At 47.0% G+C, this 14,613-nt stretch overlaps 3 protein-coding genes across 3 annotated transcripts in view; 2 read left to right on the top strand and 1 right to left on the bottom strand.

Annotated features, from left to right (window-relative positions):
• Positions 1 to 14,613, top strand: part of LOC309564371 (uncharacterized protein) — a gene marked incomplete at its 3' end in the record, with an annotated part of 548,195 nt that overhangs the window by 194,695 nt on the left and 338,887 nt on the right. The gene's annotated exons all lie outside the window — the stretch shown is intronic.
• Positions 1 to 14,613, top strand: part of LOC309562771 (uncharacterized protein) — a 379,789-nt gene that overhangs the window by 191,642 nt on the left and 173,534 nt on the right. The gene's annotated exons all lie outside the window — the stretch shown is intronic.
• The window catches only part of LOC309563391 (uncharacterized protein), a 134,833-nt gene that overhangs the window by 8,212 nt on the left and 112,008 nt on the right, over positions 1 to 14,613 (bottom strand). The window contains exons 14-16 of the mRNA XM_082267785.1: positions 14,445 to 14,549; positions 11,586 to 12,420; positions 1,004 to 1,121 (exon numbers count right to left, since the gene is read on the bottom strand). Of these exons, the coding sequence (XP_082123911.1) occupies positions 1,004 to 1,121; positions 11,586 to 12,420; positions 14,445 to 14,549 (1,058 nt within the window). The remainder of the gene's footprint in view (positions 1 to 1,003; positions 1,122 to 11,585; positions 12,421 to 14,444; positions 14,550 to 14,613) is intronic.

Below are 14,613 nucleotides of genomic sequence, written 5' to 3'. Positions count from 1 at the left end.
CATTAGGAGGAATAATGACCCTTCATTGGTGTCAGTGGGGGGGAACTATGCCCCATTGTTGGTGTCATTGGGAGGAATAGTGCCCCTTCATTGGTGTCAGTGGGGGGAACTATGCCCCATTGTTGGTGTCATTGGGAGGAATAGTGCCCCTTCATTAGTGTCAATGGGGGGAACTATGCCCCATTGTTGGTGTCATTGGGAGGAATAGTGCCCCTTCATTAGTGTCAATGGGGGGAACTATGCCCCATTGTTGGTGTCATTGGGAGGAATAGTGCCCCTTCATTAGTGTCAATGGGGGGGAACTATGCCCCATTGTTGGTGTCATTGGGAGGAATAGTGCCCCTTCATTAGTGTCAATGGGGGGAACTATGCCCCATTGTTGGTGTCATTGGGAGGAATAGTGCCCCTTCATTAGTGTCAGTGGGATGAACTATGCCCCATTGTTGGTGTCAGTGGATGAAATAGTAACCCAAGGGCCAGATAAAAGCAAGCAAAAGGCCACATATGGCCCTCAGGCCGCAGTTTGGAGACCGTTGCATTATACAATGCAGGCAGATCATGGCTGGAAGAAGGGGCCGGACATGGCGCTGTACATAGATCCTGATAACATCCCAGCACCCTGCCTCAGTACTCCTCTTAAGATCTCTTAATCCCAAGTATGCAGTGGGATGGCTCCTGAGAGAAGGTAAAAACAACCTGAAGACTACGAAACCCCACCTCTCTCTTAATCTAACATAGATTAAATCTCCTAATCAAAACATAGAGAGGTGGTGCTCTGTAGCCCTCAGAGATAACTGATAACAATGTAAATGATAAGCAGTATAAGATTTCTGGCAGGATCAACAGGTATCTTTTGAACATATTGAACAGGTATAACAAAGCAGATTCAATGGGATATTCAACCTATAACAGCTGGCAGGAGCCAGCCCGTAAAGGTTCACATGGGCTTCCTGGTCATGTGATCACTGTGCCTGGCAGTCACAGCGATCACATGATTGGAAACCTGCCCCATCGGCTTCTGATCATGAACAGTGACAGCGCAGGGTGGCACAGCACAAACAAACGATGCCAGCTGTACTGTACGTACGTAGAATTCAACAAGAAGGTCACCAGCAGGTAATCTTAAGAGTCCATAATAATTTATTTTTCATAAAAACGAGACAACAGGAAGGTAAAAGGTATCCAACAAGTTTCGAGGGCCAACACTCCCCCTTCACCAGGACTTAACTGGAAAAGCACCTCCAATTCACATCCATTTTGGCTAATTATGCTCCTCCCTGACATAGAACATGTTCCAGGAGTTTATAGATAAAGTCCTATAGGAAGCTCTGTCAATTTTCCAATCAAGCCCTGATGAAGGGGGTTGTTGACCCTTGAAACGCGTTGTTGTTTTTATTTTTTATCTACCTCATTTTTATCAGCTATAAATGATTATGGACTCCAAAAATGTGTCTAGTGCTCTCCTTGTCGATATCACTTAGATTTCTCAGTTAGGGAGACCATTGTTCCTGAGAGGGGGGGATTCTCTGGTTTTGTAATAGAGCTGCCCAGGTTAACTCAAGCCCAACCAACTGATGGATAAAAAGTCCAGCAGCTCACATCTACCTTTTTCTGGTGCTTTACGGATACGGCAGCCACCCCCGTCCTGCCTTACCCCTTCCTGCTTCCGACCCTTTAGGGTTCTAAACGCCAGGAGGCCGAGGCAGGCATTTATTCCATGTAACCGCTGTAATTGGCTGTCACATTGGTCACATGATCGGAAAGCTCCCGATGGCTAGTATGCATTAGGAGTTTCCAGTAACCGCCGGCTACCGTGCTGGGAGCGTGCTCTCGGGACAGTAAGTGTTTTACACAAGGCCGCATATATGCAGCAGCTTTGCGTTAAGGCCCACCCGCTAAATGGCTGCATATGTGCCTTCGGCCAGCGTGAAGTGGTTAACAAACCAAGAGGGATCAGATATTATTTGTTTTTGAGTTGTCATACACTTTAAGGATCCTTCAAATAAATATGGCGTTGTTGGAGGCAACATAGAAAAAATAGTGCCCCTCATGCGCCTCCAGTTGGTCCTTCCATTGGTTGTCCTCCCATGGACGGTGACAGCCCTTCTAGGAGCACGTCTTACTCCATGAAAAATTAGGGGGCACACAACATGTAGATCAGGGGTTTCCAAACTTTCTAAACAAAGGGACAATTTACTGTCCTACAGACTTTTGGGGGGCCGGATAGTGGCCATTGGGAGTAGAAATTGTCCTGACATAACTGGGAGTAAACAATGTAAACAATTCATTGGTATCAGTGGGAGGAATAGTGCCCCATTATTGGTATCAGTGGGAGGAATAGTGTCCCATCATTGGTATTAGTGGGAGGAATAGTGCCCCATATTTGGTATTAGTGAGAGGAATAGTGCCCCATCATTGGTGTCAGTGGGAGGAATAGTGCCCCATCATTGGTATCAATGGGAGGAAGAGTGCCCCATATTTGGTATTAGTGAGAGGAATAGTGCCCCATCATTGGTGTCAGTGGGAGGAATAGTGCCCCATCATTGGTGTCAGAGAGAGGAATAGTGCCCCCATCATTGGTATCAGTGGGAGGAATAGTGCCCCATCATTGGTGTCAGAGAGAGGAATAGTGCCCCCATCATTGGTGTCAGTGGGAGGAATAATGCCCCATCATTGGTGTCAGAGAGAGGAATAGTGCCTCATCATTGGTGTCAGAGAGAGGAATAGTGCCCCATCATTGGTATCAGTGTGAGGAATAGTGACCCATATTTGGTGTCAGTGGGAGGAATAGTGCCCCATCATTGGTATCAGTGGGAGGAATAGTGCCCCATATTTGGTGTCAGTGGGAGGAATAGTGTCCCATCATTGGTATCAGTGGGACGAATAGTGTCCCATCATTGGTATCAGTGGGAGGAATAGTGCCTCGTATTTGGTGTCAGTGGGAGGAATAGTGCCCCATTATTGGTATCAGTGGGAGGAATAGTGTCCCATCATTGGTATTAGTGGGAGGAATAGTGCCCCATATTTGGTATTAGTGAGAGGAATAGTGCCCCATCATTGGTGTCAGTGGGAGGAATAGTGCCCCATCATTGGTATCAATGGGAGGAAGAGTGCCCCATATTTGGTATTAGTGAGAGGAATAGTGCCCCATCATTGGTGTCAGTGGGAGGAATAGTGCCCCATCATTGGTGTCAGAGAGAGGAATAGTGCCCCCATCATTGGTATCAGTGGGAGGAATAGTGCCTTATCATTGGTGTCAGAGAGAGGAATAGTGCCCCCATCATTGGTGTCAGTGGGAGGAATAATGCCCCATCATTGGTGTCAGAGAGAGGAATAGTGCCTCATCATTGGTGTCAGAGAGAGGAATAGTGCCCCATCATTGGTATCAGTGTGAGGAATAGTGACCCATATTTGGTGTCAGTGGGAGGAATAGTGCCCCATCATTGGTATCAGTGGGAGGAATAGTGCCCCATATTTGGTGTCAGTGGGAGGAATAGTGTCCCATCATTGGTATCAGTGGGACGAATAGTGTCCCATCATTGGTATCAGTGGGAGGAATAGTGCCTCGTATTTGGTGTCAGTGGGAGGAATAGTGCCCCATCATTGGTGTCAGAGAGAGGAATAGTGCCTCATCATTGGTGTCAGAGAGAGGAATAGTGCCCCATCATTGGTATCAGTGGGAGGAATAATGACCCATATTTGGTGTCAGTGGGAGGAATAGTGCCTCGTATTTGGTGTCAGTGGGAGGAATAGTGCCCCATCATTGGTGTCAGTGGGAGGAATAGTGTCCCATCATTGGTGTCAGAGAGAGGAATAGTGCCCCATCATTGGTATCAGTGGGAGGAATAATGACCCATATTTGTTGTCAGTGGGAGGAATACTGCCCTGTCATTGGTATCAGTGGGAGGAATAGTGCCCCATATTTGGTGTCAGTGGGAGGAATAGTGCCCCATCATTGGTGTCAGTGGGAGGAATAGTGCCCCATCATTGGTGTCAGTGGGAGGAATAGTTGGCCATCATTGGTATCAGTGAGAGGAATAGTGTCCCATCATTGGTATCAGTGGGAGGAATAGTGTCCCATCATTGGTGTAAGTGGGAGGAATAGTGCCCCATCATTGGTGTCAGTGGAAGGAAAGTGCCCCAAAGGCCAATTAAAAGCAAGTGAAGGACCGCATTCAGCCCCTGGGCTGTAGTTTGGAGACCAGTGATGTAGAACAACCACATCTGCTGGTAAGATAACAGAGGCTTCAGCTACAGTCCCTGCCCCACTAACGCGTTTCACCCTGGGTGAAACGCATCAGTGGGTGTAGCCAAGATGCAAGGACTGTAGTCTAAACTTCTATTAGCCTATGCGGATGTGGTTGATCTATGTGATGTGCGCCCCCTAATTTTGCTATTGGGGTTGTTCGTGGCAACATGTTTCTATAGAGTGGAGGTGCACACTGATCCCTCCCACCTGCTATAGCCCCTCCCTCCACGGATAAAATGATAATGATGGGCAGTTTCCTTGTTTTCCAGATCCCCTCAGCCAGCAGAGACACGGCTAAAATATCTCAGAGGAGTGATGACACAACGGGGCCAATGTGATAAATGAGGCCGGGTCTATCAACGCCATGGGAGGCTTCAGCGCAGACCGCCTCCTGTACTGGGGTGAACCTCCTCGCCGCGTCTTGGCGTTCAATGGCATTTCTAAGCGTCATGTGTACAAGAATCCGCCACAAATCTCCCCTGTGATTATATTTATCTATAGAGACCCCAATACATCAGAGGGGACTAATTACCCCCTGCTGACCTCTGACTATAGAGGACACATGACCTGATCCACAACATCACATGACCCCCCACCATACAGCCCACATACAGGCTCCCACAACAAGAAAAATATTATTACCTCCTCCTTACCTGGATATACACTCCATAGGATTCTAACAGCACTGAAGCTCCTCCTCTGGGCTACAACAAAATGGCCGCTGAAGCTGACAATGGACAACACCTTGATTCCATTTCAAGCTAATTCTACTTCGTTCTGAGTAGTAACTTATTAATTAATCTTATTTACACGACATTAACTCTGGTGTACTAAAACGAACTAATAAATAGGCTAATGGAAGAACTGAATGCTCTACAACAAAATGGCCGTCGTTGCAGTGAGGACACTTCCTCTTCGCTCACGTCGTACGGTCGCCCTCTAGTGGTGGCTCTGGAATAAAAGGTCTCTGGAAGAATGGTCACTGAACGGGACGGTCACTATGGCAACCAGAACGCATGGAACGCCTACAGCTGGAATGTGGGAGCCACAGGGCGGAAGTGACGAAAGAGAGGAGACAGGAAGTTGTTGAGGGATGAGGGAGGTCTACATGTATCTAGCCTGGGACATTTTATAGATTATGTTTTTTTGGCTGAAGGAACTTATTTTGACTGGGTATCCCTATATATATATATATATATATATATATATATATATATATATATATATCCAAGTAAAAGCTCTTGGGGACAAGCCTCTTCGGTTTGTCCCCATCTATTTATTATAGACATTTATATAGTGACATTAATTGATGCACAATTTGCATACTATACATCAGCCCCTGTACCAAAAACTAACAATATAAGGCCCTCAAAGCAGAACTAAACCCACCGATTTACCGCTTTCCAAAAACAGTTGCATTCAAAGCATACCGCGGATGATAACTGTCACAGTTGCTTGTGGTTGGTGTCATAGCTGATCACATGTGCAGCACCATGGCAACTGCAGATCAAACAGGGGCCGAGATGGCAACTTCCTGTAAAGGAGAAGAGGGTTTAGTTCCGCTTTAACTCACATACACTGTATTGTCAAAAGTATTGGGACACCGGCCTTTACACGCACATGAACTTTAACCTCCTTAGCGGTATTCCCGAGTGCGGCTCGGGGTTAATGTTCAGTACCAAATGCGCTAATCTCGAGCCACACTCGGGATTACCCCAGAATCTCACCTTCCCTGCGATCCCCGGCCGTCCTCCAGCCATCCTCACACTCTTTCCCGATTCTGTGCACGGCCGATGCCTGTGTTCTATCAGAAAACCCTACCCCGTCAGATATCCCTACCGCCGTCATTTCCGGTGCAGATCAGCTGTGGGTTCGTCTTGCATCAGCTGTAGCCGCGTCACACGTGCTAGTGCGCATGCACGGACTAGGTAGGGAATTTTGATAACATCGCAACGGATCGGGCACGCTTCCTAGTGCGCATTCGCGGCAACGGGTCAGGCAGTGGGCAGGGAGATCTTTTATAACAAACATTCATCCGATCTCCATGTCCCACATTGCACCGAAACGACAATGGGACAATCCGATTTCCTACCCCCACGCGCACGCCCATGGTCGGTGCAGTGCAGTGTGGGGCATCGAGATCGGATGGATGATTGTTATTGGGGCATGGAGATCGGATTGTCCTATTGTCGGTTCAGTGCAGTGTGGGGCATGGAGATCAGATGGATGATTGTTATTGGGGCATGGAGATCGAATTGTCCTATTGTCGGTTCAGTGCAGTGTGGGGCATCGAGATCGGATGGATTATTGTTATAAGAGATCTCCCTGTCCGCTGCCCGACCCGTCCCGTTGCTGCGCATGCGCACTAGGATGTGTGCCGACCCGTTGCGATGTTATCAAAATTTCCTACCTATTCCGCGCATGCGCACTAGGATGTGTGCCGACCCGTTGCGATGTTATCAAAATTTCCTACCTATTCCGCGCACTAGGACGGGTGACGAATGACGAATCCACACCGGAAATAAGGTAGGAAAATCTGACAGATCACTGGCACTTGCCGGCGGCAAATTAAAAAATGTAAATACGCTCAATGCCATGATACAATGCTGTGATCCTAACGGATTACACTGTATAATGCCATTTCACCACAGGATTTCACCTGGAGACTTTTCCAGTGCCCTGCCTGTGCTTTTCCAGTTCTTTGTGCCTGGAAAATAGAGAACGACCATGGCGTCCAAAAAGCATTATTTTTGTGCAAAAGCACTTTTAGACGAACTGGAAAACAGCGACAACGAAACGGAGTTACTTGAAGAACTGAGCGATAGCGATTTGTGGGAAAATTCGTCATCAGATACGGAAAGTGACGACAGCGACAATTCTGATGTCTCTTTCTGGCATATCGCTTGTGGAATTTGGGAAGAATATCAAATGATTCTTCAGAATTTCCAACGGAGCGATGAGCCAGAAAGTAACATCAGAATCCTCGCTGTCGTCACTTTCCGTACCTGATGACCAATTTTCCCTTGAATCGATATCCCTCAGTTCTACAAGTAACTCCGTTTCGCTGTCGCTGTTTTCCAGTTTGTCTAAAAGCGGTTTTACGCAAAAAGAACGCTTTTTGGACGCCATGGTCGTTCTCCATTTTCCAGGCACAAAGAACTGGAAAAGCACAGGCAGGGCACTGGAAAAGCCACCAGGTGAAATCCTGTGGTGAAATGGGATGATGCAGTGTAATCTGTTAGGATCACAGCTTTGTATCGCGTCATTTGGTGTATTTACATTTTTGAAATTGCCGCCGGTTCCACTCCCCTGCGTCGCAACGCTCGCAGGGAAGGGAACCGGAAGACAGGTGCCGGCATCTGCCGAGCACAGAGCAAGAGGACAGCGGGAGGAAGGCTGGAGGACGGCGGGGGAAATCGCAGGGGAAGGTGAGTTTTAGAATATAAAACAACAGATTTCCATGCAAAACAATGTACAGATTTTAGCACAGAAATCCAGACATAATCAGACCGCCAGGGAGGTTAATGGCATCCCAGTCTTAGTCCGTAGGGTTCAATATTGAGTTGGCCCTCAGCTAGACCAGTTTCATCTCTTCTGGGAAGGCTGTCCACAAGGTTTAGGAGTGTGTCTATGGGAATGTTTGACCATTCTTCCAGAAGAGCATTTGTGAAGGTCAGGCACTGAGATTGGACGAGAAGGCATGGCTTGCAGTCTCCGCTCTAGTTCATCCCAAAGGTGTTCTGTCGGGTTGAGGTCAGGACTCTGTGCACGTAACGTGAGACCGTAGAGTTCCGGTGAGGTGGAACGCAGACGCGGAAGCGGCGTCCCATCCACCAGGAGAAGCTGAACGATTTGTACTACTGTGGCGTTTACTTACCACTAAGGAGTAAGTGCATTACTTTTTATTAAATCTCTTTATATGGCAATATTACGCTATTGGAGTTTCCTTATTTCTTATGACATGTTGTCCGGAGTCTCGGAGTTATCTGTTTGCTTCTGGCTTATCACACACTGGATGTGAAGACTGTAATAGGAGAATTTGGAGCTCTTGTGGAGATACATTGCGATCATGACCCCCTATAACTAAGGGGTCAACTTCTTTTGGTAAGAAGTATTTTATCCGAGCACTGGGTGTATGGTGATTGGTGAAGGCATTTCACATCAAGTCCAATTGTATTTGCTGCTGGAACTTAAAGTTTGCACCGAGCACTTTTCAAGGACTATGTTTATTATCATTATTATTGCCATATTCATTGGAATATTCACCTTTAAATAATTGGTTCATATGTTTATGTTATTTATGCATTAGCACTTTATTGTGAGTATACTGCTGAGCGCAATAACTCATATTCACTATAACAGTGATACTTTGGTTACTCGTGGAACCTGGTGGGCAGAGTCAGCTTATATGGTGTACATTATATATATATATATATATATATATATATATATATATATATATCTGGTATACTCCAATATTGATATTATCCCACCATAATTCCCAATTCCCAACACTGTTCCTGTCCTCCAGGGAGTTTTGGGTTTTACCATCCACCATTGTGTGTTATACCTCCTCCTGTTAAATACTTCAGAGTATAACATTACAAAATGAGGAATTCCTCATTATGGGCATAGCCAGTGTGCAGAGCGCAGAGATCTTACCAGCAGAGTCATTTGTGTCCTATCAGAAATATGGACGCCATCCATGCTGGCCATACTTTAATAAATTCCTGTGTCTTTAAAACATATCATGGAACCAATACAAGTATGCGGCTAATGAAGGCATGCACATGCATTATGGGTCACTGACCCAGAAAGTGTTGAAGCCAAAGGCTGCCAAGCTATTGTGGAACATTCATTATCCTATACACTGCAACATATGGATCAAAGGCAAGAGAATGCAACCCTATGTTTATTAGTTTGTAGTAGGGATAGACCGATATGGTTTTTCCATGGCTGATACTGATATTTTGGTCAGAAAGTATCGGTATAGGCCGATATGGGCCAATATTCTGCACATTCAATCACACTTTCAATGCAGAGTGACCAGTGCCCCATCAATGCAGAGCGACCAGTGCCCCCATCAATGCAGAGTGACCAGTGCCCCCATCCAATGAAGAATGACCAATGCCCCCATCAATGCAGAGTGACCAGTGCCCCCAACAATGCAGAGTGACCAGTGTCCCCAACAATGCAGAGTGACCAGTGCCCCCATCCATGCAGAGTGACCAGTGCCCCCAACAATGCAGAGTGACCAGTGTCCCCAACAATGCAGAGTGACCAGTGTCCCCATTCAATGCAGAGTGACCAGTGCCCCCAGCTAATGCAGAGTGACCAGTGCCCCCAACAATGCAGAGTGACCAGTGCCCCCAGCTAATGCAGAGTGACCAGTGCCCCCAACAATGCGGAGTGACCAGTGCCCCCAACAATGCAGAATGACCAGTGCTCCCATCCAATGCAGAGTGTCCAGTTCTCCCATCCAATGCAGAGTGATCAGTACCCCCAACAATGCAGAGTGACCAGTGCCCCATTCAATGCAGAGTGACCAGTGCCCCCAGCTAATGCAGAGTGACCAGTGGCCCCAGCTAATGCAGAGTGACCAGTGCCCCCATCCAATGCAGTGACCAGTGCCCCCAACAATGCGGAGTGACCAGTGCCCCCAACAATGCAGAGTGACCAGTGCTCCCATCCAATGCAGAGTGTCCAGTTCTCCCATCCAATGCAGAGTGATCAGTACCCCCAACAATGCAGAGTGACCAGTGCCCCCAACAATGCAGTGACCAGTGCCCCCAACAATGCAGAGTGACCAGTGCTCCCATCCAATGCAGAGTGTCCAGTTCTCCCATCCAATGCAGAGTGATCAGTACCCCCAACAATGCAGAGTGACCAGTGCCCCATTCAATGCAGAGTGACCAGTGGCCCCAGCTAATGCAGAGTGACCAGTGGCCCCAGCTAATGCAGAGTGACCAGTGGCCCCATTCAATGCAGTGACCAGTGCCCCCAACAATGCAGAGTGACGAGTGCCCCTATCCAATGCCGAGTGACCAGTGCCCCCAACAATGCAGAGTGACCAGTGCCCCCAACAATGCAGAGTGACCAGTGCCCTCATCCAATTGGGATTAGAGCGCCGCCTGATTACCGGCTCCTATGATAGATGTCACCAGTGTGCTGTCTATCATAGGTAAGAGCAGGTCCAGGAGTCGGGACATTGTATGACAGCGCCCGCGCCGGGTAAGCAGAAGAACCCTGCCCTGTGTAATCATGCGGCGCTCTAATCCCCATCCCCCCCCTCCCCTCCGGAGGCAGCCCAATAGGCCCTACCTTAAGAAAATATCGGTCATATCGGCCAAGTTTGTGGCCGATACCGATATTTTCAAAAAATTGAATATCGGCCAAACCGATAATCGGTCGATCCCTAGTTTGTAGGCATTACCAAACAGAATCTATCCAACTGTAGGGGTACTGAGCCCCAGGTATATTTGCTAAATATAATTCCATATGGACAATCTTATCTAGTCAATCTACATCTAAAGCCATGCCATAAACAGGATTGCTCAGATAAGAGGTACTTCTGCCTGGCGGCACTAGGGTCGTAGGTTCGAATCCCAACCATGACGCTACCTACCTTGAAGTTTGTATGTTCTCCCTGTGCCTGCGTGGGTTTCCTCTGAGTTCTCCAGTTTCCTTCCATACTCCAAAGATATGCTAGTAGGTTTATTGGCTCCTGTCAAAATTAGCTCTTGTATGTGTATGAATGTGAGCTAGGTACCTTAGATTGTAAGCTCCTTGAGGGCAGGCACTGATATGAATATACTATATACATGTAAAGCGCTGCGTAAATTATTAGCGCAATAAAAGTACCTATAATTAATAAATAAAATAAAAGATGAGGGCTTTGAGTTGTTGAGGGTGGTTACATTGTACCAGACTGACCATGCTCGGTTACCGCTGAGCAGCTACACTTGTCTAAAGAGAACAAAGACAAATAAAAGACAGCACTGTAGCCTCTAAATATTGTATTTTTATACTACGGTCACTACATGCTCTGTTTCCTTTTCATTGAAATTATCTAAAAAGAACATTATACAACCAATTTAAGGAATGCTTAAACTAGAACGAAAAAAAAAAAAAAAAAAAAAAATCCATTCAGTTGGCTACAATGCCAAAAACGGAACCGGTAAATTCAAAACTGTCAAGCCAGGAAAGAAAAATAAAGTAATAGCCGTATGCTATCAGTCATGTCCACAAATAGGCAAAAAGAAGAGTTTTCTTTCTGTTGCTCGCCTGGCGTCTCTTGACACAGGAATCTACGGTCAAGAAGAACCGTCGTACTCACTCGGGACACATGTTTGGGTCACTGCTTGTGTGGAGGGGTAGATGTCTATCCAAACTCGATTTGCTGCTAAAATTTCTCCCGCACACAGGACATGAGTGCTGATGGACACCGGAGTGACTCATTCGATGTCGGAGAAGTTGAGACCTTTCAGGAAAACATTTCCCACATTCTGAGCACAAATGTGGCTTTTCCCCCGTATGAGTTCTCTGGTGTGCAATAAGATGGGCTTTTCCGGTAAAACACTTCCCGCATTCGGTACACGAATACGGCTTCACCCCCGTGTGCGCTCTCTGGTGTACAATGAGAAAGGCTCTCTGGGTAAAACACTTCCCGCACTCCGTACACGAATACGGCTTCACCCCCGTGTGGGTCCTCTGGTGTATAGTGAGATGGTCCCTCCTGGCGAAACGTTTCCCACATTCTGTGCATCCATATGGCCTCTCCCCTGTGTGGGTTCTCTGATGCAACGTAAGTTTGGTCTTTTTGGAAAAACATTTCCCGCATTCAGTGCAGGAGTACGGCTTCTCTCCGGTATGAATCCTCTGATGTTCAACGAGACTTCCTTTCCAGCTAAAACATTTGCCGCAAATGGAACACGGGAACATTGGACCTGCTCTGTGATCTGGATGATGGGTCAGAGGAGATGGGTGATTGGTTAAACTCCTGCCGTATGTAGAGGGATGAGATAGTAGATCTGCACTGAGAAGTCCTGGATGGTGATTTGGGGTAACAGGGTTTTTCTCCAGAGCCCCTGTTGTGATGTCAATACCTTCTATTTCATTTTCTTGAATGTGGATATGGTGTTTCTTTTGGTTATAGCCAATGCCTTGACCATCTGCAGTAAAAAGGGTTGGGAGAGGTAAGGCTGAAGCACTGTTAAACACAAGCTAATTTACATGAAAATGTGTTAATAGTCTGAAAAACACTAAAAACATATTTAAAAGCAAAATTAGCTTGAGGTAATGTTTTCCTACGCACATAATCCTTTAATAGAGTACGACTGTATTCGTTTTCGAATAAAAATCTATTATTTCTTAGGAACCTCTCTGTGTACGGATATGAAGGCGACTCAATGGACCTCTCTGTGTAGGGACATGAAGGCGACTCAATGGACCTCTCTGTGTACGGATATGAAGGCGACTCAATGGACCTCTCTTTGTACGGATATGAAGGTGACTCAATGGACCTCTCTGTGTACGGATATGAAGGCGACTCAATGGACCTCTCTGTGTACGGATATGAAGGTGACTCAATGGACCTCTCTGTGTACGGATATGGAGGCGACTCAATGGACCTCTCTGTGTACGGATATGAAGGCGACTCAATGGACCTCTCTGTGTACGGATATGAAGGCGACTCAATGGACCTCTCTGTGTACGGATATGGAGGCTACTCAATGGACCTCTCTGTGTACGGATATGGAGGCGACTCAATGGACCTCTCTGTGTAGGGACATGAAGGAACCTCCTGGTGAACTCTTGAAGCCATGGGATCTCTCTGTGTAGGGACATGAAGGCACCTTCTAGTGCACCCTCTCGAAGATATAGGATCTCTCTGTGTAGGGACATGAAGGCACCTTATTGGACCTCTCTGTGTAGGGACATGAAGGGACCACCTAGAAACTCTCTGTGTAGGAACATGAGGGCACCTCTTAATCCACTCTCTTGAAGCTGTGGGACCTCTTTGTGTAGGGACATGAAGGAACCTCTTGGTGCACTCTCTTGAATCCATGGGACCTGTCTGTGTAGGGACATGAAGGCACTTTCTAGAGCACCCTCTTGAAGCCATAGGATCTCTCTGTGTAGTGACCTGAAGGCACTATCTTGTGAACCCTCTTGAAGCCATGGGATCTCTCTGTGTAGGGACATGAAGGCACCTTATTGGAACTCTCTGTGTAGGGACATGAAGGCACCTCCTGGTGCACTCTCTTAAAGCCATTGAACCGCTCTGTGTAGGGACGTGAAGGCACCTCATTGGACCTCCTTGTGTAGGGACCTGAAGGCACCTCCTGGTGCACGCTCTTAAAGCCATTGAACCGCTCTTTGTAGGGACGTGAAGGCACCTAATTGGACCTCTTTATGTAGGGACATGAAGGCACTTCATTGGACCTCTTTGTGTAGGGACCTGAAGGCACCTCCTGGTGCACTCTCTTGAAGCCATGGACCTCTCTGTGTAGGGACATGAAGGCACCTCATTGGATCTCTTTGTGTAGGGACATGAAGGAACCTCTTGATGCACTCTCTTGAAGCCATGGGACCTCTCTGTGTAGGGACATGAAGGCACTTTCTAGAGCACCCTCTTGAAGCCATAGGATCTCTCTGTGTAGTGACCTGAAGGCATTATCTTGTGAACACTCTTGAAGCCATGGACCTCTCTGTGTAGGGACATGAAGGCACCTCATTGGACCTCTTTGTGTAGGGACATGAAGGCACCTCCTGGTGCACTCTCTTAGGCCATTGTAGGGACATGAAGGCACCTAATTAAACCTCTTTATGTAGGGACATGAAGGCACTTCAATGGACCTCTCTGTGTAGGGACATGAAGGCACCTCATTGGACCTCTTTATGTAGGGACACGAAGGCACCTCTTAATGCACTCTCTTGAAGCCATGGGACCGCTTTGTGGACATGAAGGCACCTCTAGGTGCACTCTCTTAAATCCATGGAACCTCTCTGTGTAGGGACATGAAGGCACCCCATTGGACCTTTCTATGTAGAGACATGAAGGCACCTCCAACGCTTTTGGGTACATGGTGGACCCCAAGAAGGGAACAGACATTATTAGAAGTCAGAAATAGTTTTCATAGATGCTGGACAAGATTTACAATTTTTCATTCACTATCACCTGTGTATGGCTCACCTGTGCTAATATCTATAGGCATTTCATCCTCTTCAATCTTCACACATATTACATCATCCTCCTCCACACTGACATCTATATCAATTACTCTGGTATCTCCGGGGTCTGTGAATAAAAATGAGAGTGAAGCCACCTTTACTGAGATGTACGAGAGACCCCAGAGAGTGTG

Source organism: Pelophylax lessonae (genome assembly GCF_965119305.1).
Source record: "Pelophylax lessonae genome assembly, chromosome: 9".
Taxonomy (NCBI): domain Eukaryota; kingdom Metazoa; phylum Chordata; class Amphibia; order Anura; family Ranidae; genus Pelophylax; species Pelophylax lessonae.
This window is presented reverse-complemented; position numbering and strand designations above follow the sequence as displayed.